Source organism: Myotis brandtii, unplaced genomic scaffold, assembly GCF_000412655.1.
Source record: "Myotis brandtii unplaced genomic scaffold, ASM41265v1 scaffold1213, whole genome shotgun sequence".
NCBI classification, from domain to species: domain Eukaryota; kingdom Metazoa; phylum Chordata; class Mammalia; order Chiroptera; family Vespertilionidae; genus Myotis; species Myotis brandtii.
Window position 1 is genome coordinate 615,535 of NW_005354228.1, and position 22,085 is coordinate 637,619.

Sequence of the window (22,085 nt, forward strand, 5' to 3'; positions counted from 1 at the left end):
GAAACAATGTATAACTTCAGCTCTGAGATCCCGGCAGGCTGAAAGCTGGTTTCTGGGGTTTTGTTTAGCTCCTACATTTGCAACATAGTACATAGTTGCTTAGAGTTGCAACTCAGAGGCCGGCAAGTCAGGTGGGGAACGTTGGAGTCTGCAGTCACTGGAGCAAGCAAGCCTCATGTTCGCTTCCAGCTGCCTGGCTGCCGGCCGCCATTTTGGCTGACAGTTAATTTGCATAAGGATATGCTGATTAGCCAATAGGAAGGGTAGCGGTCGTACGCTAATTACCATGTTTCTCTTTTATTAGTGTAGATAAGAATTGGAATTGGGTTCTTGTTAGGCATGGAATTGAAAATAGTATCTCCCCCCTCCCCCCCATTGCAGTTTACATTCAGTATTGTTTTGTACAGCTTAGACAAACATATACTTTACAAAGTGGACCCCCCTATATTTCCAGCACCCACCTGGCACCATTCATAGTTATCTATATATATAAAAGGCTAATATGCTAAGTGTCTGTCGACCAGTAGCTATGATGTGCACTGACCACCAGGGGGCAGATGCTCAACGCAGGAGCTGCCGAGCTGCAGTGACTTGGCAGCAGCAGTTCTCGGGTGATGCACCCCGAAACCAGAGAGGAGGGAGCCCGATTCCTCGCGGGGCCATGCGATTCCACCTTCGGCTGTGGGTTATGTTGTTGCTGGGGCACTGTCGGTCCAAATCTGGTTAACTGCACACTTGCATTTGTGTTCCACACCCTGTATGACAGCAACTTTGTAGAGTGCCCTCTCGCACTCTGGGATCCCTCGGGGGATGTTGGAGAGCTGGTTTCGGCCTGATCCCCGCAGGCCAGGCCGAGGGACCCCGCCTGCCGGAGGGACCCCGCTTACTCCACAGAGGCCCTTCGAGCCACGGCACCACCGCAGGTGCAGCCAGCCGGGGAGAGGCCATGGGATGTTGGCTCCAGGGCGTGTCTGGCCCAGTCCCGCCCTGCTGGCCACCTTCTAATTAATTTCCTTTCAATGTGCACGAATCTGTGCACCAGGTCACTCGTTAACTATATTTCCTGTGCTACACTTTGCATCCCCATGACTAGTCTGTAACTACCAGTCTGTACTTCTCAATCCTGTCACCTTTTTCACCCAGTCCCCCAATTCCCCTTCCATCCGGCAGCCATCGGTCTGTTCTCTGTATCTATGAGTCTGTTTCTGTATTGTTTGTTTGCTTGTATTGTTCTTTAGATTCCACCTATAAGAAAATCATATGGTATTTGTCTTTCTGTGACTGACTCATATGTGACAGCATAACTGGATCTGGAGGGTATTATGCTAAGTGAAAATAAGTATTTTGATCAAATAGCTCAAGTTATATGTGCTTATTCTGTACATTTAGACAAATGGTAATTTTAAAGTTATTTCATTATAGTCATTTAACTTTTCTTTTTAAATGAATTTCTTCTATAAGCTTCCTAACATTTTATGAATTTTTTAAAATAATGATTTTACACAAATTTTCAATAATAATAACAATTTTTTTTCCTACTTAAGAGCCATAGAAAAGAAACCAAGAAAGTTATTGGCCAACTTCCGCTTCATACTATAAAGCATGGAGAAAAGGTAATATTTTTGTGGTTTGTGTTTTCTGTTTTGTTTTTGGTTTAGACTAGACTATACGTCTGTCTGTGTGTCTAAGTAAGCCTTCCAGTCTGCTATATTCACAGTGTCGAACGCATGAAGTTTTAACTAGTTGAGTGAATACTAACTCATTTTATATGTGTTCATTTTAGAGCAAGGTTGTCAGAAATAATTCGGTTGCATATGTGATGAGCTTTTCAGACCTAAGGTAGCCACTAGCCATATAAAGCTACTTGAATTTAAATGAATTAAATTAAACCTAAAATTCAGTTCTTTCACCACACTAGCTACATTCCAATGCTCCAATTAGCCACAGTGGCTGGTAGCTACTACCCTGGACAGTGCTAGTATGTCCATCATCGCAAAGCCTCTACCTGGTGGTCAGACTTAGGTGACGCTAAAGAAGATAAAGAAGCTGAAGTCTCTACCACAGACCCTTGGAAATTTAAATTCATCTTTTTTGAATCTGAGACTGTTTATTCTCTCAAATTCCTTGGATATGTGAAGGAGGGGAGAAAAGATGTTTTTAAAAGTACTCTTTTACAAAAGAAACATTTTTACATGGCCAACCCAGGACAAAAATCATACCAGAGTTGAACCATTTTTAGAATAGGACAGATCCTGGATCTAGAACCTCAAATTTTGGAGGGTAGATTCCTTAAAAGGAAAACATTTGCTAACATAGCAGTGTTCATTCTTTTAATAGTCCATTTTTTGTGCCATGAAATGTTGATAACTATGTTGACAGCTGTAGGTTTGTTCAGTTTTGATCTTCGTTTTATCTCACTGCGTTGAGACTTAATCTATTTCACCCTCTAGTCTCTCCTTAAAAAACAAACAAACTGTACTTGTATTTATTTCTTCCTTGGACCTACTTAAAGAATCAAAACAGAAATAACACATTAAATTATAGACCTTTGGTCTGAAAACTTTGGAATCTGATAATAGTGGTTTATGTAATATCATTCATATTAAGATACTAGAGGCCCGGTGCACAAAATTCGTGCACTCAGAGGGGATCCCTCAGTCCAGCCTGCACCCTCTCACAGTCTGGGAGCCCTCGGAAGATGTCCGACTGACGGCTTAGGTGGGAGTGGGCCTAAGCTGTCAATCGGACATCCTTAGCACTGCCACGGATGTGGGAGAGGCTCTTGCCATCGCTGCTGTACTCGCCAGCCATGAGCTTGGCTCTGCTGAGCGGCGCTCCCCCTATGTGAGCGCACTGACCACCAGGGGGCAGCTCCTGCATCAGTGCATGCCATAGTGACTGGTCGACCGGTCGACTGTCTGCCCCCCTGGTGGTCAGTTTACATAATAGCGAGTGGTTGAGTGGCCTTAGCATATCATTAGCATATTATGCTTTGATTGGTTGAATGGATGACTGGACACTTAGCATATTAGGCTTTTATTATATAGGATTCCTGGAATTGTATTGTTCACTGCCATTCCTTCCCTAAAGCCTTCACATTGTAGTAGCAGTTGAGTTTTAATAGTTTGTGCAAGGTTTCTTACAGATGTACTGAACAGAAAAAGTTAAAAAAACATTTCCCATCTTAAAGGTTAAGGTTGGCCTCCTATTTATAAAGCAAGGTCCTTGGAGAGAAAGTCTCCAGTGGTGAAGGCCTGTGACAGCCGCACCCTTGTTGTAGCCAGTGACCTGACAGGCACAAGGTCTCGCGTGCCTCTCGCACTAGGTCTTCCACTCTCCGTGGTGGGAATTCTCACCCTTAAGTGAGAAGACAGATTTATATGTATATTTTACTGAGTTGAGTCTTTGAGCACATAAGTAAATTGATAGTATCCTGTTTCTATGCAGAACATTTTGGAAAATATACTTCCATGGACTGGTTTTTGAAAGTTGTCAAAATAGTGGTTTAGAAAAGAGGATTCATAAGTGGCCCATGATGAATTTTTTGACAATTTTATGTTTTAAACTTGTATGCAAAAATGTTGTTTAAATACACACACACACACACACACACACATTCTATATAATAAAAGGCTAATATGCAAATTATCCCCTTCGGGAGTTTGACTGCTCCCTATGACATGCGCTGACCACCAGGGGCCAGCGCAGAACAAAGGAAGGCCCTGGCTGGCAGCTGGGGGAAGGAAGGCCCTGATCGCCAGCCAGACCTAGGGACCCTACTGGTGCACGAATTCATGCACCGGGCCTCTAGTATCTAATATATAAAAAGCCAGTGTTCGTAACAACCAAAATGACCAAACGAACGGTCACCAGGAAGTGCATGGAGCACCTCTCAGTCCCTCCCCCGTGGCCCACAGGCTCCTATCACAGCAAAGCTGGCAGCTGGTGGGCAGGTGGGCGCAGCGAGGCAGGTGCAGCGAGGTCATTACGCCTCCAGCCTGGAGAGAGAGGCAGGGCCTGATCCACAGCTGCCCCAGAGGCTGCAGATCAGGCCCGGAGATAGGCCCAGAGAGAGAGACAGCTGTCAGCGGGCCATTCTGGATTTCCCAGAGGAGCCAATGGCTGCCTAGGAGGAGGAGCTTTTGACGCTGACTGGCATAGAAACCGACCAATCAGAACCTAATCTGGGTGAACTGCGAAGGCAGAACCTAAGGTGGGGGCTGAGGAGGGGTTTTAAGGGCAACAGCTGTTTGGTGTAAGGTGTAAGAAAGCAGTTCAATTTTTTAATAACTGGTTTGTCAGTATTGTGCATAGTGCTGGCTATCAGTCCAGATATAGGGGTTATATATTTTTGTCTGCCAAGAGCATCTCCCCCTGCTGAAAAAGGCCCCCCACCCCACCCCCCCATTTAAGCAATCCTAGCCTATATAATCTATCTATACCAATAAAAGGGTAATTAGACTGGATCAACCGGCCATCTTCCAGACGTCTGACTTCCTTCTGGACAAAGCCATGGTAGTGGGGGCCAAGGCAGAGGCAGTTAGGGGTGAGATCAGGCTGGCAGGGGAGAGCAGTTAGGGGCAGTATCAGGCTTGCAGGGGGTTAGGGGTAAGATCAGGCCACAGGGGCGGGCAGTTGGGGGTGATCAGGCCGGCAGGGGAGGGAAGTTGGGGGCAAGATCAGGCTGGCAGGGGAGGGCCGTTGGGAGCGGCCAGGCCTGCAGGGGAGGGCCATTGGGGGCGAGGCAGAGAGGCAGGTGAGTGGTTAGGAGCCAGTGGTCCTGGAATGCGAGGGGGATGTCTGTGCAGGGATCAAGCCTAAACTGGCAGTCGGACATCCCCCGAGGGGTCCCAGATTGGAGAGGGTGCCGGCCGGGCTGAGGGACAATCCCCCACCCCCGTGCACGAATTTTGTGCACCAGGCCTCTAAAATATATATATATATTTTACTAGGACATATTTTTATATATCTTCCTTCCTCTCTCTCTCCCACTTATTTATTCATTCATTGGTTGCTTCTTGTATGTGCCTGACCCCTGACTGGGGATTGAACCCACAACTTGGCGTATTGGGACAACACTCTAACCAACTGAGCTACCTAGCCAGGGTCTTCTTAAATCTACATCTTGTCCAGTTCCGGAGGCTAGTGTCTGTTTTCTAACTTTTCTTGCGGACTCATTCATAGTAATGTATAAGTTTTTAAATCATTAGGGACTTTAAAAATTATTTCATCACTCTTGCATGGCATATGATAAATAGTAGGTGATATTTACTTTAGTTGTAACATACAATTTTAAGTGTTGCTATAAAGTTCATTTTAATACAGTCTTTGATAACTATATCTACATATAAAATCAGTTTTTATTGCTTATTTGTTAACAAGTGATACACATGGCGAAATATATTTTAAAATAATTACGGTCTAACCGAATTCCATACAATTAACTTGCCAAAGTCGGAGCTACCTGACTGATTGGTGATTCCTGCATCCTCGTCCCAAAAGCTGGGGAATAAGCATCTCCTTGGTCTTTCTGGGTCAGAGGGTCATCCGGCCCCACCTGCTTTGGTTGATGGGATGAGGCAGGTGGGTGGACCCGAGGGACCCGGGAACGTGTCTGGGTGGAAGGCTGACCCATGGATTCTCAAAAGTGGGAATGTTGTCATTCGACAGCTTCTCCCCTGCAGTTTTTGTTTCTTTTTACCTTTGTTACTGTGATAGGTGAGAAAATGGTGACATTGCAGTTTGTAATTCTTTCCTCGCTGGTGAGGCCTTTCCAGAGGCAGCCATTTGCCTTTCCTCTTTCGCAGGTTGTGGCTGTGCTTCAGCAAACTCTCATGAACGTGCTCTCGTTTGTCTTTCTAGTGATTCCAGAAAGCAAGCAGCCTGCTGGATATTCTTTCTCTATAGATGTCCCTATGATAATTAATTTTATCATAGTAGAGCAGATATTTGCATTTCTAAAGCCCTTAAAACATGAACACTTTGAAAAATGAAAACCATGAACACTAGCCTAGCATATAAACGCTATTCGTGTCTGATTAGATAGACAGTGACTTTATCTTTTCAGCCAAATTCTTTAAATATGCTCTTGATAGTGGTAAAAGTAAATACCAAGTAGAAATGGTATGTTTAGTTTCAGGCTGCACCCAAGTAACACTGAACTGGAATTCATCACATTACCCAGGGTGCAGTGCGCTGTCCCAGGACGTGCTGCTGTGCCCGGTTAGTAAGTCCTCCTCTTTTCACAGGGAATCGATGTTGATGCTGAGAATTGTGCCGTGTGCATTGAGAATTTTAAGGTGAAGGATATTATCAGAATCCTGCCATGCAAGTATGTTCTTTTACTTCCTGATTCATGACTTAAATGACTCGTGGCTTCCGGGTCCCACAGGAGTCTCGTGTCTCTAGATGTGAACACCTAGCTGTTGTGATGCCTCGTGACCGCCGCCTCCTCTAGAAAAGATGGTTCCCTGTATTCTGTAGCGTTAAAATGCTTGCTCAGGAGTCTGGGGGAGACCTGGGAGACCCTGCTGTGTCTTTGTCATGGATTGGCTCTTTCAGGGGTGCTGTGTAAGGAGAGGGAGCTGCAGCCTGACAGGCGAGGCCCTGGCCCAGTGCTGGGATGGGGTGGCAGGAGGAGGGGAGGGCAGTGCCCTGCTGTTGCCTGCACCCTGGGCTTGGGTTCTTTGGGGGTTGCATAGGTAAATATCCCCCCTTACTCCAGGTACATTAGGGGCTGGATTTTTTTTAGCAACAGGAAGTTATGTTTCCTTTTTAATAATGGGATATTTGATACCTATTTTAAAAAATTGCTTTGTTAGCAGAAGGGTGTGCAAAATTTATATGTTTAAGTGTGACCAGTTTTAATTATACTTCACAGCTATTAGAAGCAAGTCAGGAGTTCATACAGGTGGGGCCAAAGTAGGCTTACAGTGTGAGTACAAGAAACAGAGTTTATTCTTGTTATTATTTATTAATTATTGAAGCATTTCCCATGACGATCAACTGTAACCCATCATACTTTTGCCCCACCCTGTACATAATTACATTTGCTTTATGTTTGCAAAGTATTTTAATATATATACAAGTATTTTATAGTAGATTAAGTTCTCAATAATTGTAGAGGAAATGAATAAATACCAGAATAACAAAATAAAAGTTTCCTGAATAAAGATGTATAACTTAAATCTATAGGCATTTATAGGGGGTTGGTGCGATGGGTACTTAATGAATTGGAGTCAGTATTATATGTTGCCCATGTCCTCTAGAAAATTTAAAATAATTTTTAAATATATTTTTAAATATATTGATTTCAGAGAGAAAGGAAGAGGGGGAGAGAGAGAGAAACATCAATGATGAGACAGAGTCATTGATTGGCTGCCTCCTGCACACCCCCTACGGGAGAGATGTGTCCTCGATCGGAATCAGACACGGGACCCTTCAGCCCGCAGGCGGGGCTCTACCCACTGAACCACACTGGCTAGGGCTAGAAAGTTATTAAAACAGAAAACTCTCGGCTGGTTTAGGACAGGTCTTCACAGAGAAGCAAGCTAAGGCTGATTTCCTGTTTGTGTAGCAGCAGATATGCCCTGACAGCGGAGCTGGAGTTTTTACCTGACCCCCACAAGCAAACATGTGACGTGCACACATTTCCTGGTCTCTTTCTGACATTCTTGGGGGTTTTGACTTTTTCCTCCATTTTCTCTGGTGCCTTATTTAATGAATTTTCCAAAGTGGCCAATGTGTTTCTTTTAAGTTTTTGTAAAAATGATTCCTTTGGGTGAGTCAGTTTCAAATTGAAGGTGGAAAGGTCAAAAGAGAGGCTGGACTAGATGATGTGTAAGTGCGGTTGTTTGTAACCGCACCAGCAGGCTGTGCGGGTGCACAGTTCCTGTCTCTGTGCCCAGCACTGCTGCAGGCACATTTGTGTGCTCCTCGAAGAGCCTTGGTGCGGTGCCGAGGTTCGGAACAGGTGCAGAGGCACAGCGTCAGGTCACAGCGCTGCTATTCGAGCCCAGCCTGTGTGATCCAACACTACTCTTAACGCCTCACCTTCAGCACCTAAGAGCCAACTAAGACAAATCAGTAAAAGAAAAACATGCGCATGCGATTTATTTTTATTCTGAAAGTGATGTGTTTGTTACAGAAAATGTTTTTTAAGCCTGCAACCCAAAGATGATTTGTTAATATTTTGCTGTATTTCCATGTGAGTCGTTTTATAGACAGACAGAAGGTGCTGTCAGTCTGGTGTTAGGTTACTGTTGGTTTACTTACACCACATTTGTTCCCAAAGCGCTTCAGAAACACAAACATACAACCCAGCATAATGTGAAAGTAAACTATGATCTTTTTTGTAGCTAAAAGGGGAATTTCTCTGTAAGATTCTGTTTAACATGGAAAATAGACTAGGTAAGAATTTAGTGAATAGACTAGAGTGTTGATTGCATTTTTTAAAAATATTTTTTTATTGATCTCAGAGAGGAGAAGGGAGAGGGAGGGAGAAACATCAGTGATGAGAGAGAATCATGGATCGGCTACATCCTGCACGCCCCTTACTGGGGATGGAGCCCACAACCCAGGCATGTGCCCTGACTGGGAATTGAACCTTGACCTCCTGGTTCGTAGGTTGACACTCAACCACTGAGCCATGCTGGCTGGATGGGATGTTATTTAATTGTAATGAGAAGATAAGTTGTTAGAATGTGTTGTTTCCTTGATAAGATGTAAACGTTGCTTGTAAAACATTAACACAACTTACTTTTTCAGGCATATTTTTCATAGAACGTGCATTGACCCCTGGCTTTTGGATCACCACACGTGTCCAATGTGTAAGCTCGATGTCATCAAAGCCCTGGGATACTGGGTTTGTTGCCTTTTGTTTCTATTCAATCTTTGCCCCGTGCTTCCTGAGGGATGTGGTGTCATTACTGACCAGAGGCCAGAGGGATGGACTACATACTCCTTCTCTGAAGAAATTTTCCTCTTCATTAAAAATGAATTCTTAAGATACTCCAGAAAAAAGGGAATGACCTAAATTTGTGACTGTAGAAGAATACGCTGTTTCCTCAGAGAGTTAGGGATTGCTTAAAGCGGTGTATTTTGGGATAATGCAGTGCACAGTGTATGTGCTGGCCAATCTCATACAAACAAGGATCATGAAAGGTTGGCAGTGGAAGGAGCCTCAGACGTCCTATGGCTGCAGGTGCACATCCTGCAGGTGAAGCCAAAGCCCACGCTTCCTGAGTCCGGGTCAGAGTCAGATCCCGCCAGGGAGTGTGCCCTGCATTGAGTTTGCTCCCTCAGCCTGGTCCTTAGAGGGTCGTGGGACCTTCCTCAGAAAGCAGGCGTCGGGCGTGGTGAGGTACCAGCTGTGTCGGGCAGGTCAGGTACCAGCTGCAGCGGATGCATGTGCACTGGTCAGGGGCCTCGCGGCCTCGGAGTAAGTACTGCAGGATCTCTGTTTTGCTCATTAGAAACTCAAATTTAGGAGATGCTCAATAGCTCACCCAGGACACAGCTAGTTAACGGGGAGTCCGCTTTCAGAAGCAAGTTTCCTCCATTCCAGGGCCCAAGCTCTCAACTACTGTCGTACCCAAAAGGGGGCAAATAGAGGGAAGAAAACAGGTTTTTCTAGCTTGTCCTGTTTTTTATTGTTTTTAGAGTCTTTATATAATCAAATCAATGTTTCCAAATATTCTTGATTTGACAGTCATTAGTTTTGAAATAAAGATCTTTGAAAGAAGTAATATAAATATAAAATATATTTTTTTTCTTCTTGCTAAACATATTTTTAGAGTTGGGGTTTTTTTTTGCCAACTTTTTATTTTTCAAGTAACATAAACAAAAACCTAATGCCTATTATTTAAAGTAATTTCATAAGATAAAAAGATATTTTAACTTCCAAAATGCAAAATAAACAAACAAGATACTCCTGACAGAGACAGCCTCTCCATTGAGCACATAGAATTTTAGGAGGAACTCACATTGCTGATGGGGTGATCCTAGTCCAGCTGCATAAAAAGACGCCGCTCACGGACACACACAGCAGTGTTTACGTGAGCAGGACGCTGCTCTGCCGCGTGTAAAGATGCGTAGAGGCAGGCAGTCTGTGTTTGGTGTGGAGAACCCGTGTCAGTTACTTACCCAGGTTTCTGTTATGTTGCTGCTTCCTCAGTGGAGTGTTATCTGAGACTGCGAACACGGCTGATGGTCACCCCGCAGCACTTGCATTCACACTACGGCGAGAGAGAAGGAGGAGTACCTTCTCAGCAAACGGGGCTTCTAGGAAGTCACATGCTACTTCCACTAGCACAGTATTGGCTAGAATTTATTCATATCGTCATATCCATCCGTCAGAGAGAATAAGAATTTTTAGAGTTTCTCATAGCATTCATTGTACGGTTAGAAACTACAGAGAGGTGTTTTGTTTTAAATAATCATTTTATGCTACTTAACGCCATAATGGCCCTTAAGGCTGCAGGCCTGCTTAACGTGTTCTCTCATCTTGTAGCTTCGCTTATCTGCCGAAGATGGTTGAGAGAACACTACCTGCATAGCCAGCATAATTTCCTATGAGTTACATTTCTCAAGTGCAAGCTCTGGAAGGCCCTCAGCATGGTGCACAGAAGGGTCAGCATCAAGGACAGCTTTCAGGGAATTAAATCTCCTTTGCTTGGAAATTTGGGAAATTTGTTCTCTAGAATTTCTAACATTCATTTATTCATAGTTTTAAATGATGATGCCTCTGTTTAGCATGTCGTGCCCTGCTCTCCTAGTGAACTTGCTCGTCCCCTCTCTGCTCTGGCGAGAGGCTGCGCTGCCTGGGACAGCAGGGACACGTGGAGTCCGGCCGAGTGGCCCCCTTCCCGTCCCTTCCTCAGATGCACTCTGAAGCTCATTTCAAGTAACTTGCTTCATGAGTCAGTGATTTTTGACCCGCTTTGCATTTCTAAAAATTGGTAGAAAAGGGGTTTCACTGACAATTAGTATTGAGACTTTAATCCTCATGCATTTTGGTTTTGGAAATATAATTCATATATTAAAAGTCAAGATTCTTCATGTTGCATAAGGTTGGGTTGCTTGCTTAGAATGTTAATGTCAGAAAGCTAGACTGTATCCCCAGGAAGCTTCCTTTAAATCAAGCCTGTTGTTAACTTGTCTTGCCTTTAACTTTTTAAATCTTTGACAAGTACGCCATTTCCTTTAGGTCATTGCCCATCCAGTGTTGGGTAGTCACGACACACTCTCATGTAGCAACTATAACTCGTGTAACTAGTTGTTTCCAAGGAAATGTCCGCACAGGGAGCAGCCACTGTCCCTCACGCAGGTCACGGTGGTCTTTGGGTCAGCAGCTGGCACCACTGTTGTTCTCATTGATTCAGCAAGCGTTTATCAGAGGGGTGCGGGTTAGGGGCTGGACCTGACCTGGGCCCTGGGGGGACAGGGATGAATAAGACACAGCCCTTCCACTCTCTGTGGGCTGGTGGGGCGAGGGCATTACCCAGACCCAGCAGGACAAAGAGGTCCAGGAGCACCGGGAGAGGGGGACCACTGCCAAGTGCAGGGGGAGGGACAGGGAGCAGTTTCTCTGAGGGGCACCTGGCTGGGTGTTAAAGGGCTTGTCGGGCCGATGAGTATATTGCAGGCTGTGAACATGAGGGGTTTGAGTCTGGCAGGTAGTAGGGTTTTGCAGGTATTCAGAGAAATGCCTGGAAAAATGATAAGGATGGGCTGAGCGGGTCTGGACAGTAAGGCAGTCAGCAGGGTTTGGCGTGAGGTCTCAGAGTCACATTCTGAGGTTTTCACTACTGAGAGCAGCCGTGTGCCACGCAGTGCTCGGGAGGTGGGTTCAAGAACACGGGTGGAGCTGCAGGCCAGCAGGCCCTGGGCCCTGAGAGCCCAGGCGGAGTGGAGGCAGGGAGCGCAGGGTTGTCACTCAGCACAGGTGGCCGTCTCAGCCAAGGCTCACACAAACCCGCCGCCACCCTCACGTCAGAGCCACCTACCCCGCCGTTCTTCCAGTCACAACTCAGCTTGGGCTCTGGCGTCAGTCAGACAAGGTTTCTGGATAGCCCCCAAGTGTGAGACTTCAGTGTAATAACCGTTCTAGAGTCTTGGCCCTCATTTTCGTTATTTTATTGTCTTCAAAGCTGCAAATGGGAGGAGGGGGAGTTGGAGGCAAATGGACAGCTGATGTTTTTAAGTGAACCCTGTCCAGTGTAGGCCCTGTCCAGTGCTCTGTGAACAACTGCAGGTAGGGACGTGGCGGGAGCGGGCCAGGCCGGGAGTGGCCGCAGCAGGCAGCGGCCGGTCCCATCATCTGTTCCAGAAGGCAGGAAAGTGTGTGTAACAAAGCTTCACTTCCTTGTCCACAAATAGTAAAAAAGGTGGCGTTGCTTGTATCAGGGGAAATGGTGGTTAGAATAAAAATGGCCAGATCTTGGGAAGCTGCTTTTTGAGAAGTAATTCACTGATGATGCTAAATAAAGTAGATATCGTGTGCTTTTTGCTATATTCTGTGTATAAGTAAACATTTATGAACAAAATACGATAAATGTGTGAATTATGAACAAAAGATGATAAATAAGCTTTGATCGTTTGACTTTTGTTCTAACTCTCAAGGGAGAGCTTGAGGATGCCCAGGAAGAGCCCGCTGCTGAGGCGGCCCCGGGAGGCGCTGTGGCTGCGGCTGCAAGTGTGAGTGTTACTGTTCGCCACGAAGACAGAAGTGTCGGGAGCCCCTCCCCGGCGCCCTCCACCAGGGACCCCGGGCCGCAGTGCAGCGGGCATCTTAAAGAAGACGCAGGGGAAAGCACAGCCTTACTCGGTGAGTAGCTTGCCGATTATAAAACAAGCTGATGCCCAAGCCGGTTTGGCTCAGTGGATAGAGCGTCGGCCTGCCGACTGAAGGGCCCCAGATTCGATTCCAGTCAAGGGCATGTACCTGGGTTGCGGGCACATCCCCAGTAGCGGGTGTGCAGGAGGCAGCTGATCGATGTTTCTCTCTCATCGATGTTTCTAACTCTCTATCCCTCTCCCTTCCTCTCTGTAAAAAATAAAAAATAAAATATTAAAACAAGCTGACATTAGGCACTGAAAATGGAATACAATACATAAAATGCAGAAAAACTAAAGGAAAAATGAAAACCATCATCGCACACCTGGAAATAACTATTTTAACATTTTGATAAATGCATTTTCAAAGGTTTTTTTGTGTTTAATGATGGGGAGAATGTCATTTATGTGCTGCTAGTAACCTGTTTTTTCTCTTAGTGTCTGAATCTGTTTCTGTATCAGTAGATACATAATTTTGTGCAGCTGCATAGTCTTACATTTTGGATTTACTCAAGTAATTTCTTCAAGCCGCACCCTGTGTGGCTTTTGTCAGTACGTAACACCTTCATACCACTTGTCTAATTTGTTTTCTGTCATTCTGATTGATAAAATAGAGTGAATTGCATTTTTAAAAATATTTTTTTTATTGATTTTTAGAGAGAGAGGAAGGGAGGGGAAGAGAGAGAAACATCAACATGAGAGCAAAATATTGATTGGCTGCCTCCTGCACAACCAACCTTTCAGTGCACGGGACAGCACCCAGCTGGCTGAGCCACCTGTCCAGGGCGGAATTGCGTTTTTTATTATTCATGAGATTACCTTCTTTTCGTATTTGTCAGTCATTTGTTTTTGTTTTTTATGAGTTGTCCCTTTCATTCTTAGCTTATTTTTCTATAGAGAAACTAATCTTTCATACTGATTCTAAGCACTTTGGTCTTTGTCACCCCCTTCCCCCAATTTCTCTATACTTTGACTTTCTGAGGTATTTTTCTTAGCTACAAAATTTAAAATTATATCTAATATTTGTGGTTTTGTATTTTACATTTAAATCTTTAATCCACATAATTTAAGGGGAAATTGAGCTAACATTTTCCCCCAAATGTTTAACCAATTATCCTAATATTGTTTAGTGAATAACAATTATTTATGCACAACATGTTTTGATATTTGCAAGGCAATGCAAATTCCTTCATCTTTCTTCTTTCTTTCTATTTTTTTTTAAATTTCTGGCCTTTTCTGCATTTTTTTAAGGTTAATGTTGACTCTGATAACTGTTTTCTTCCTATTGGGGCCCTGCTGGCAGGACTGTGAGCCCTGGCAGTGACCTCATGGAGGGTAACGACCTGGTGAAGTTAATCTTCCTTCTGTTACTTGCCTCCTGCATTGGACCTAAGTGACTGTATTTCTTTTTCTCATTTTTAGTATTATACACTTTCTTTATCTTTAAAGTATAAATATGTACACAAAATGTAAGTAAATACAAGGAATTTGCTAAATGCCACCATTAACAATTACTGTGTAAATAAACTTGTAAGCAGAGTAAGTGCTTGAAGTAAGTGTCCATTGCTTTGAGGACATCTGCTTTATTGAACCACATTTGGAGAGAAAAAGGCATAAACTTTTTTCTTGCCGGATTCCTCTTCCAAGGGGTGCACTAGCCCTTCAGCCTCTGGAGACGGGCCTCACTGGCAGCTCACACACTGTAAACCCCTGCCTGCCCTTGAACCTCCCATTTGGGCATACGGGGTTACTCACGTAGTCAGGATAGGACAGTTTTTCTTTTGGTTAAAGTATATTTTCAATATAAAAATAACTTTTCCTATAGCCCTCAAGATAATGTGCAACGTACCAGTATGCGGTGTTTCATTTGTTTGCATGTACAATTTCTCGCTGTGTCTTTTAGCCCAGGTCTATATTGTATTCGTTAAGTGCTATCGGAAGGTAACAGTAACTAGCATAGTTTTCTAAAGTCTTAGAGCATAGTCCTAGTTTTTTTTGTGTTTTTTAAAAATATATTTATTTATTGATTTCAGAGAGGAAGGGAGAAGGAGAGAGAGATAGAAACATCAATGATGAGAGAGAATCATTGATCGGCTGCCTCCTGCACACCCCCTACTGGGGATGGAGCCCGCAACCCAGGCATGTGCCCTTGGCCGGAATCGAACCTGGGACCCATCGGTCCGTGCAGGCTGACGCTCTATCCACTGAGCCAAGCCGGCCAGGGCTAGTCCTAGTTTTTACTGATTTCATTTGCTTTGATGACCTTCATATCATGTTATTGGTTTGAGTACATTTGACTTTGCAAAGGTTCAGTAGCGTTTGCAAAAGGGCATCCTGAGACTTCAGGATAACGGTTTTCATGGTAGCTTAGGAACTCACGCTATACAAGTCACTGTTTTAGAGTCCATACTGTTGGAGGGAATAATCCTAAAGTATATAATAATGGAATAATTTATCTTCATAAAGCCATATGGTTTATTTTGAGTCATTTCCTTTTTTTTATTACTATTTTTATTTTATTTTATTTCAATCTTTAATTTCTTTATTGATTAAGGTATTATTGATTTCAGAGAGGAAGGAGGAGGGAGGGATAGAAACATCAATGATAAGAATCATTGACTAGTTGCCTCCTGCACGCCCCCTACTGGAGGTTGAGCCCGCAAGCAGGGCATGTGTCTTTGACCAGGAATTGAGCCTTGACCTCCTGGTTCATAGGTCGATGCTCAACCACTTAGCCACACCGGCCAGGCTCTTTGTATTTCCATGAGCATAAGTCAAACAGAGATTGGTATATAAGAGGCAAAAAATATGTAAGTTAGTGTTGGAAAATCAGATTTTAATTTCCATTAACTAGCTGACACAGTTCTCAGAAAACAAAGTCTGACCTCTGAGTGAAAAACTGATTTTTGTATTGAATTCATATTATTTTGATGTCAAAGCAGTGTCTAAAATATGAATTCACAAATGTAGTAAAATTCATTAATTAGAACTTCATTGCTTCACAGCGTTTAAAAACAAAAGTTAAATAGAAGTTTTTAAAAATTTTAGGGAAACTACTTCAGAGAGAGACAGAAGCCTAGCCCTTTAAAAATATTGTTTGCTTACTAACAGTGTAACTGCAGCAGAAGTGAGCTTCTTGGTGCTTTGAATGAATCAGGAGCATTTGTGTGGCTCTGTGCCGAGCAGTGCCTCTTACTCTTTTGATAGGCTAAGGTTACAGCACCCTGCCCTTCACATTGATCTTCCTTGGTTCCACTTACTGAAGTTTTACTATGTGCATTTCATTCTGTGGGTTGGGCTTATCTATATACTAGAGGCCCGGTGCATGAAATTCCTGCATGGAGGGGGTGTTCCCTCAGCCCAGCCTGCACCCTCTCCAATCGGGGACCCCATGGGGGATGTCCGACTGCCGGTTAGGCCTGTGGGATCGGGCCTAAACCGGCAGTCGGACATCCCTCTCGCAATCTGGGACCCCTGGCTGCTAACCGCTCACCTGCCTGCCTGCCTGATCTCCCCTAACTGCCTCTGCCTGCCTGCCTGATTGCCCCTAACCTCTCTGCCTGCCTGATCGCCCCTAACTGCCTCTGCCTGGCTGCCTGATCACCCCTAACTGCCCTCCCCTGCCGGCCTGATCTCGCCCCCAACTGCCCTCCCCTGCCAGCCAATTTGGTTCTGATTGGTCAGTTTCTATGCCAGTCAGCATCTCCGGGCCTATCTCTGGGCCTGATGAAAGAGGCGAGGCCGATCAGCAGCCCCTGCAGAGGCCCGGAGAGAAAGAGAAAGAGAGGCGCGGCTGCTGGTGAAGCCCGGAGAGAAAGAAAGAGGCAACAGCTGATCAACAGCTGCCACAGAGGCTGTGGATCAGACCCTGCCTCTCTCTCCCGGCCTCTCTCCAGGCCTGATCCGCAGACCCCTCAGCAGTCAGTGCTGGGTCACTGTGCCCATGGCGACCCAGCACTGACTACAGTACTGACTTCCAGTGTTCCGTCAAGCCTTCGGTCAGTCGTTACGGACCCTGGGTTTTTATATATTAGGATATAAAAGGCTAAGCGACCATCTGACCAGCCAGTAGGTATTACGCGCACTGACCACCAGGGGGCAGACGCCCAGCGCAGGAGCTGCCGAGCTGCAGTGACTTGGCAGCAGCGGTTCTCGGGTGACACACCCCGGAACCAGAGAGGAGGGAGCCCGATTCCTTGGCTGCGAGATTCCACCTTCAGCCGTGGGTTATGTTGTTGCTGGGGCACTGTCGGCCCCAAATCTGGTTTACTGCCAAGCTGTGGTGACCGCAGACGCTCTTTGAGTAGTGGCACTGCCCCAGGTGCAGCCAGCCAGGGAGGGACCGCGGGAGGTTGGCTCCAGGGTGTGTCAGGCCCGTCTCTCCCAGTCCTACCCTGCTGGCCACCTTCTAATTAATTTCCTTTCAATGTGCACGAATCCGTGCACCAGGCCACGAGTCTTCTAATAAACATCTAATAAACATCAGGAAGAAAATTGGACTTTTTTAAAAAGTTGCATTGTAAAAGTATTTCATTTGTTGGAAAAGTAAACAGTACTTTCATGATTTTATTTAAAGTAAAATGACTTTTTGTACTATTGCAATTTATTTGGAAAATCACTTTGCAATAAAAATGTAAATGGTAAATATATATTCATATATAAAACTTACAACATAGGTGTAAATTTGTTCTCATTTTCATCTTCAGGCATAATATTATACACAATGGTATATTATAAAAGCAGAAAGTAAAACTTTAGCCCTAGCCAATTTGGCTCATTGGATAGAGCATCAGCCTGCAGAGTGAAGGGTCCAGGGATTTGATTCCAGTCAAGGGCAGGTACCTGGGTTGCAGACTCCTCCATGGCCCGGGTCCTGGTCAGGCTCGTGCAGGAAGCAACCAATCAATGTGTCTCTCTCACATTGATGTTTCTCTCTGTCTTTCCCTCTCTCTTCCACTCTCTCTCAAAATCAATGGAAAAATATCCTCAGGTGAAGATTAAAAAAAAGAAAAGAAAGTAAAACTTTAAACTTTCCTAGTCTAGGCAGTATTGATAATCAATATTGCAAGTAGATGATGTATTTTGCTTATCAGATCCCAAGCCTTTTAATTTTAGCACCTATATTCTTTTTTTTATTCAGGTGATTTTGAGAATACACTTATTACAGCTGGGACAGTGTAACAAGGAAAGAAGCAACAGGAAAGAGCCTGGGCGGGGCTGCTGTCAGCTCACTGAGAAAAGGGGGCCTTGGGGACAGGTTTAGGGGGGAGTCTGGAATGAGCTGTCATTGCTCAGCACTTCACTGGTTGCAGGTCTCGTGGGGTCCCTTAGAGTCTAGGAGCTGCACGCCTGTTGGGGAAGAAGAGGGAGAAAGGAAAGACAGGGCTGCTCTGTGGAGGGAGAGAGCCAGCATCCATATTCTTTTTTTTTTTTTTAATATATTTCTTTATTGATTTCAGAGAGGAAGGGAGAAGGAGAGATAGAAACATCAATGATGAGAGAGAATCATTGATTGGCTGTCTCCTGCACACCCCCCCATGGGAATCAAGCCTGCAACCCAGGCATGTGCCCTTGACCAGAATCGAACCTGGGACCCTTCAGTCCGCAGGCTGATGCTCTATCCACTGAGCCAAACCGGCCAGGGCAGCATCCGTATTCTTAAGGAACTTTGAAAGTGAAGTATTTACTTGATTAAGACCTTTGTAGAATGTAAAAGGCTTTGTATACCTACCTGTGTTTAGACTTTAATTTGAGAATATAAACTGGAAAGTGTTTAAATGATAGTGTTTGTTCTAGTCTTAAATGAATACCAAGTGATTTCTAAATAAATTGTACTATAATGAAAAAAATTTTCCTGGCCTGTTTTACATTTTTTTTAAAATAAATTTTTATTGATTTCAGAGAGGAAAGGAGAGGGAGAGATAGAAACATCAGTGATGAAAGAGATGCACGCCCCACAATGGGGATCAAGCTCACAATCCAGGCATGTGCCCTGACTGGAATCGAACCCAGGACCCTTCAGTCCGCAGCCGACGCACTATCCACTGAGCAAAACCAGCTAGGGCTGCTCTACATTTTTAGATTAATCTTAAAATCATTTTGCCAAGTAAAAGTCCCATCAGAATTTTTACTGTCATTGAATTATTCTATAAATCGTTGATGCTTCTGGTTTTAAATTTGCCATCCTAGAAGAGGGAGTATAGTGAATCAGTTTCTCCATTTTTGCACATGTGTAGGATCTGGGAGGCAAGAATAGAAATATTAGAGCTTAAGTGTTCAATGGGTACCAGAGAGGGAAGGCTGCTTTGTGGCAGAAAGGAAGACTGTAGTTGAGAGGAGGCGGAAGTGGGAGGCTGACCTGTGGGCCATTCTTCTAACCAGCTCTGGCCTCCTGCTGGGACGACGCCACCTTTCCAGGCAGCGCTTCCCTTGCCCAAGCTCCTGCCTTAGGAATGCCGGTGTCTGCGCCCACTGCTGGGTGTCGCTGCCAGCAGTCTGCGGGAGGAAAGGGAGTTGCTTCTCTAATCCTGGGCCACCCGTGAGATGCTGAAAGACAGAGGACACTTTTACCTGACCACAGAGCCTTCAAAGGCCGTCTCCAGGGTTCTCTTCTCTCTCGTTACTTGTAGTGCATTAGTTTGTCAGCATCTTTCCCAAATGCCCTCTTAAAATGAAGGTAGTTTCAAATAATGGATAGAAATAAAGGTGTGGAAAGAAGCCAGATTACAGAATAACAAGGGTAGACCGCTCACTGGAGAAGTAGTTTCCTGGTTGGTTAGTGCTCCTTCGTCCTGGTGGCCTTGCACTTAGCTCTATTGTAGTGAGTTCAAAGTATCTGGTTCTCCTGTATGTAAGGAGGTGTTCTGTATCTGTAGGAACCTTTTGTGCTCCTGTCCTAGTAACGTCAGCCTGTCAGGGTGTGAATAGCAGATTCTCTTCCAAGGTGTCACTCTCCGCTCCGCTTCCTCGTCTGTGAAGTGGGGTGATGACCTGTGCAGTGTCCACCTCACGGGGTCAGCGTTGCCCAGGAGGTGCTCGCTGGTTTCCTAGGCGGCGCATCATCGTCTTCGTCACCAGAGCCACTTGCTTTACTTTTGAGAACACTCACCAGCTCAGGCTGCATCGCTCTATAGTCCCACGCTGACCGAGTCACGCTGACCGAGTCATGCCGCCCAGGCTGGCACTGGGAGACCTCACTGTGCGGGAGGTGTTGACAGACTTCCTGATGGTCTGGAAGGGGTTGCCATTTTTGCACATTTTATTTTAAATTTTCTGTAATTTGTTGTTTGAATTCATCTCTGAATGAGTCACAGGTTCTCTGAGTGAAGTTCGGAACGTGCCCGTTGACTGATGTTGGCCTTTGTTGTCGTTGCAGAGACAGAGACCGGCAGGAGCGACCCTCGGGGCGGAGGACCTGTCTCCTCGCGCGGCCACTGACAGCCGCCCGGGCGCAGCTCTGCACTAAAGGACATTTTATTTTTTTTACTTTAGCACATAGTTTATATATTTGAAAATAATGTACCTTTTGATGAATTATTTTACCTTTCATGGTCTGATTTGATATACAAAGGGCTAAATATTTTATTCTTAAAGAGACTTGTTGATTACTGTTCATATATTTATCTACTGAAGTATATCACTTACAATAAACAACATGTTTCAGATTGTTTCTGAGGAGATGGCTAGGAAGGCGCGCTGGTGTCAGCGTTTGTAAACGCTAGGTGAGCTCCTGTGGTACTGCTGAGTCCGTCTCGCAGAGTGGTTAGACTCCGCACACTGAATTCAGACTAGTCGAAGTGGAATTGTGTAATTAAATCCCATAAATTGTTTTCCCTGGAAGAAAGGCATTTTTAGAACATTATACTTGTAAATGAAATGAGAGGAATCTACACCTTGGTATTATATAGTGAGATTTCAAAACCTGAGAATCTTTTTCATTGTTGTATCACCCAATTTCTTGTGACACTTTGATGGGAAGTTTGCTCATTTTTTTCAACAATTAAAAATGCTCAGAATCTGTGTTTCTGTGAATATTGGGCTCCCGTTGCCTGTGGGAAACCGAGTAGACAGCGACTGGTTTTCTTTGTAAGTGATGAATACAATATATTGGTTCCAACAACAATCTGATATTTAAAATTGTAAGGATGAAAGGTGGAGAATTTTTTATTGTTGTAACAAAATAAGCAACCAGTTTCCTGATTAATTTTAAGGCAAACTAATGACCATGACCTTGTTTAATCAGCTGCCCTTTTTACTTTTGTTTGCTGTTCTTACTTGTAGGTGAAAGGAGCAGCAAATAAAAAGCATTTGGAGACTAAGTTTCATAAAGTGATTAAATAAACACACACACCTGCTCTTCTGTCACTTGTTGGAGGTGGAAGCTGAAGATAAGGGAGAGTTATTTTGTGTGGGTAAAAAATGTTTAGTAAGAAAATATATTTTACAAAATTTAAGAGAATTTATTCTTATATCTAAGTTTTATAGATAACTTATTTTCTTCAAACTATTTACCACTTATAGTGAATTGAAAAGTACTTGGTGAGTGAACAGTTTTACTAAAGGAAACTGGCCAGATTCAGCTTGAGAAGCTACTAAAATAGAAAATTTGAGCTCTTATTTAAACAGACAGCCTCAAAGTAAGTTTCTGAAATAGTCATCTTTAAAATCGGCCTTCTCTGGTTTATTATGATGAGGAAAATATGTCCTTGATTCTATACCAAGTAGATTGTTTGCTTTGCATTTGAAGAAACTTTCTGGAGCCCTGGGTGTTGTTGCTCAGTTGGTTGAGCATCGACCCCTGCACCAAAGGGTTGCTGCAGGCTCTATCCTGATGCGTGGTGAGGGGCGTGCAGGAGGAGGCTGATGGCTGTTTCGCTTTCCCATCAGTGTTTCTCTCCCTCTCCCTTTCTAACAATCATTTTTAAAATCTTTTAAAAAGAAAGAAAGAAACATACGAGGGAGAAATGATTGAACAGTTTTTCCCAGTAGCCAATGAGGCTGACTTTTAAAAGAATACTATGATGTCATAATCAGGTGTCAGATACAACTTTCCTTAATTCAAGTTTGAACACTAAATTATAAATAGAAGAGATTGTAAGAACTAGTCTCATCTCTTTAAGAGCAAATCTTTAATGGCAGAAAAAGAGAAGATAAACTACCAGAATTTTGGCTGAAACATCAAGTTGATAGACTAGCCCTGGCCAGGTAGCCCTGTTGGTTGGAGCATAGAACGGCACACCAAAAGGTTGCGA

At 44.3% G+C, this 22,085-nt stretch overlaps 1 protein-coding gene across 1 annotated transcript in view; it reads left to right on the forward strand.

Annotated features, from left to right (window-relative positions):
• The window catches only part of RNF149 (ring finger protein 149), a 26,358-nt gene that overhangs the window by 2,257 nt on the left and 2,016 nt on the right, over positions 1-22,085 (forward strand). Inside the window, exons 2-6 of the mRNA XM_005858747.2 lie at positions 1,545-1,613; positions 6,249-6,331; positions 8,767-8,863; positions 12,622-12,826; positions 20,210-21,241. Of these exons, the coding sequence (XP_005858809.1) occupies positions 1,545-1,613; positions 6,249-6,331; positions 8,767-8,863; positions 12,622-12,826; positions 20,210-20,271 (516 nt within the window). The 3' untranslated portion in view covers positions 20,272-21,241. The remainder of the gene's footprint in view (positions 1-1,544; positions 1,614-6,248; positions 6,332-8,766; positions 8,864-12,621; positions 12,827-20,209; positions 21,242-22,085) is intronic.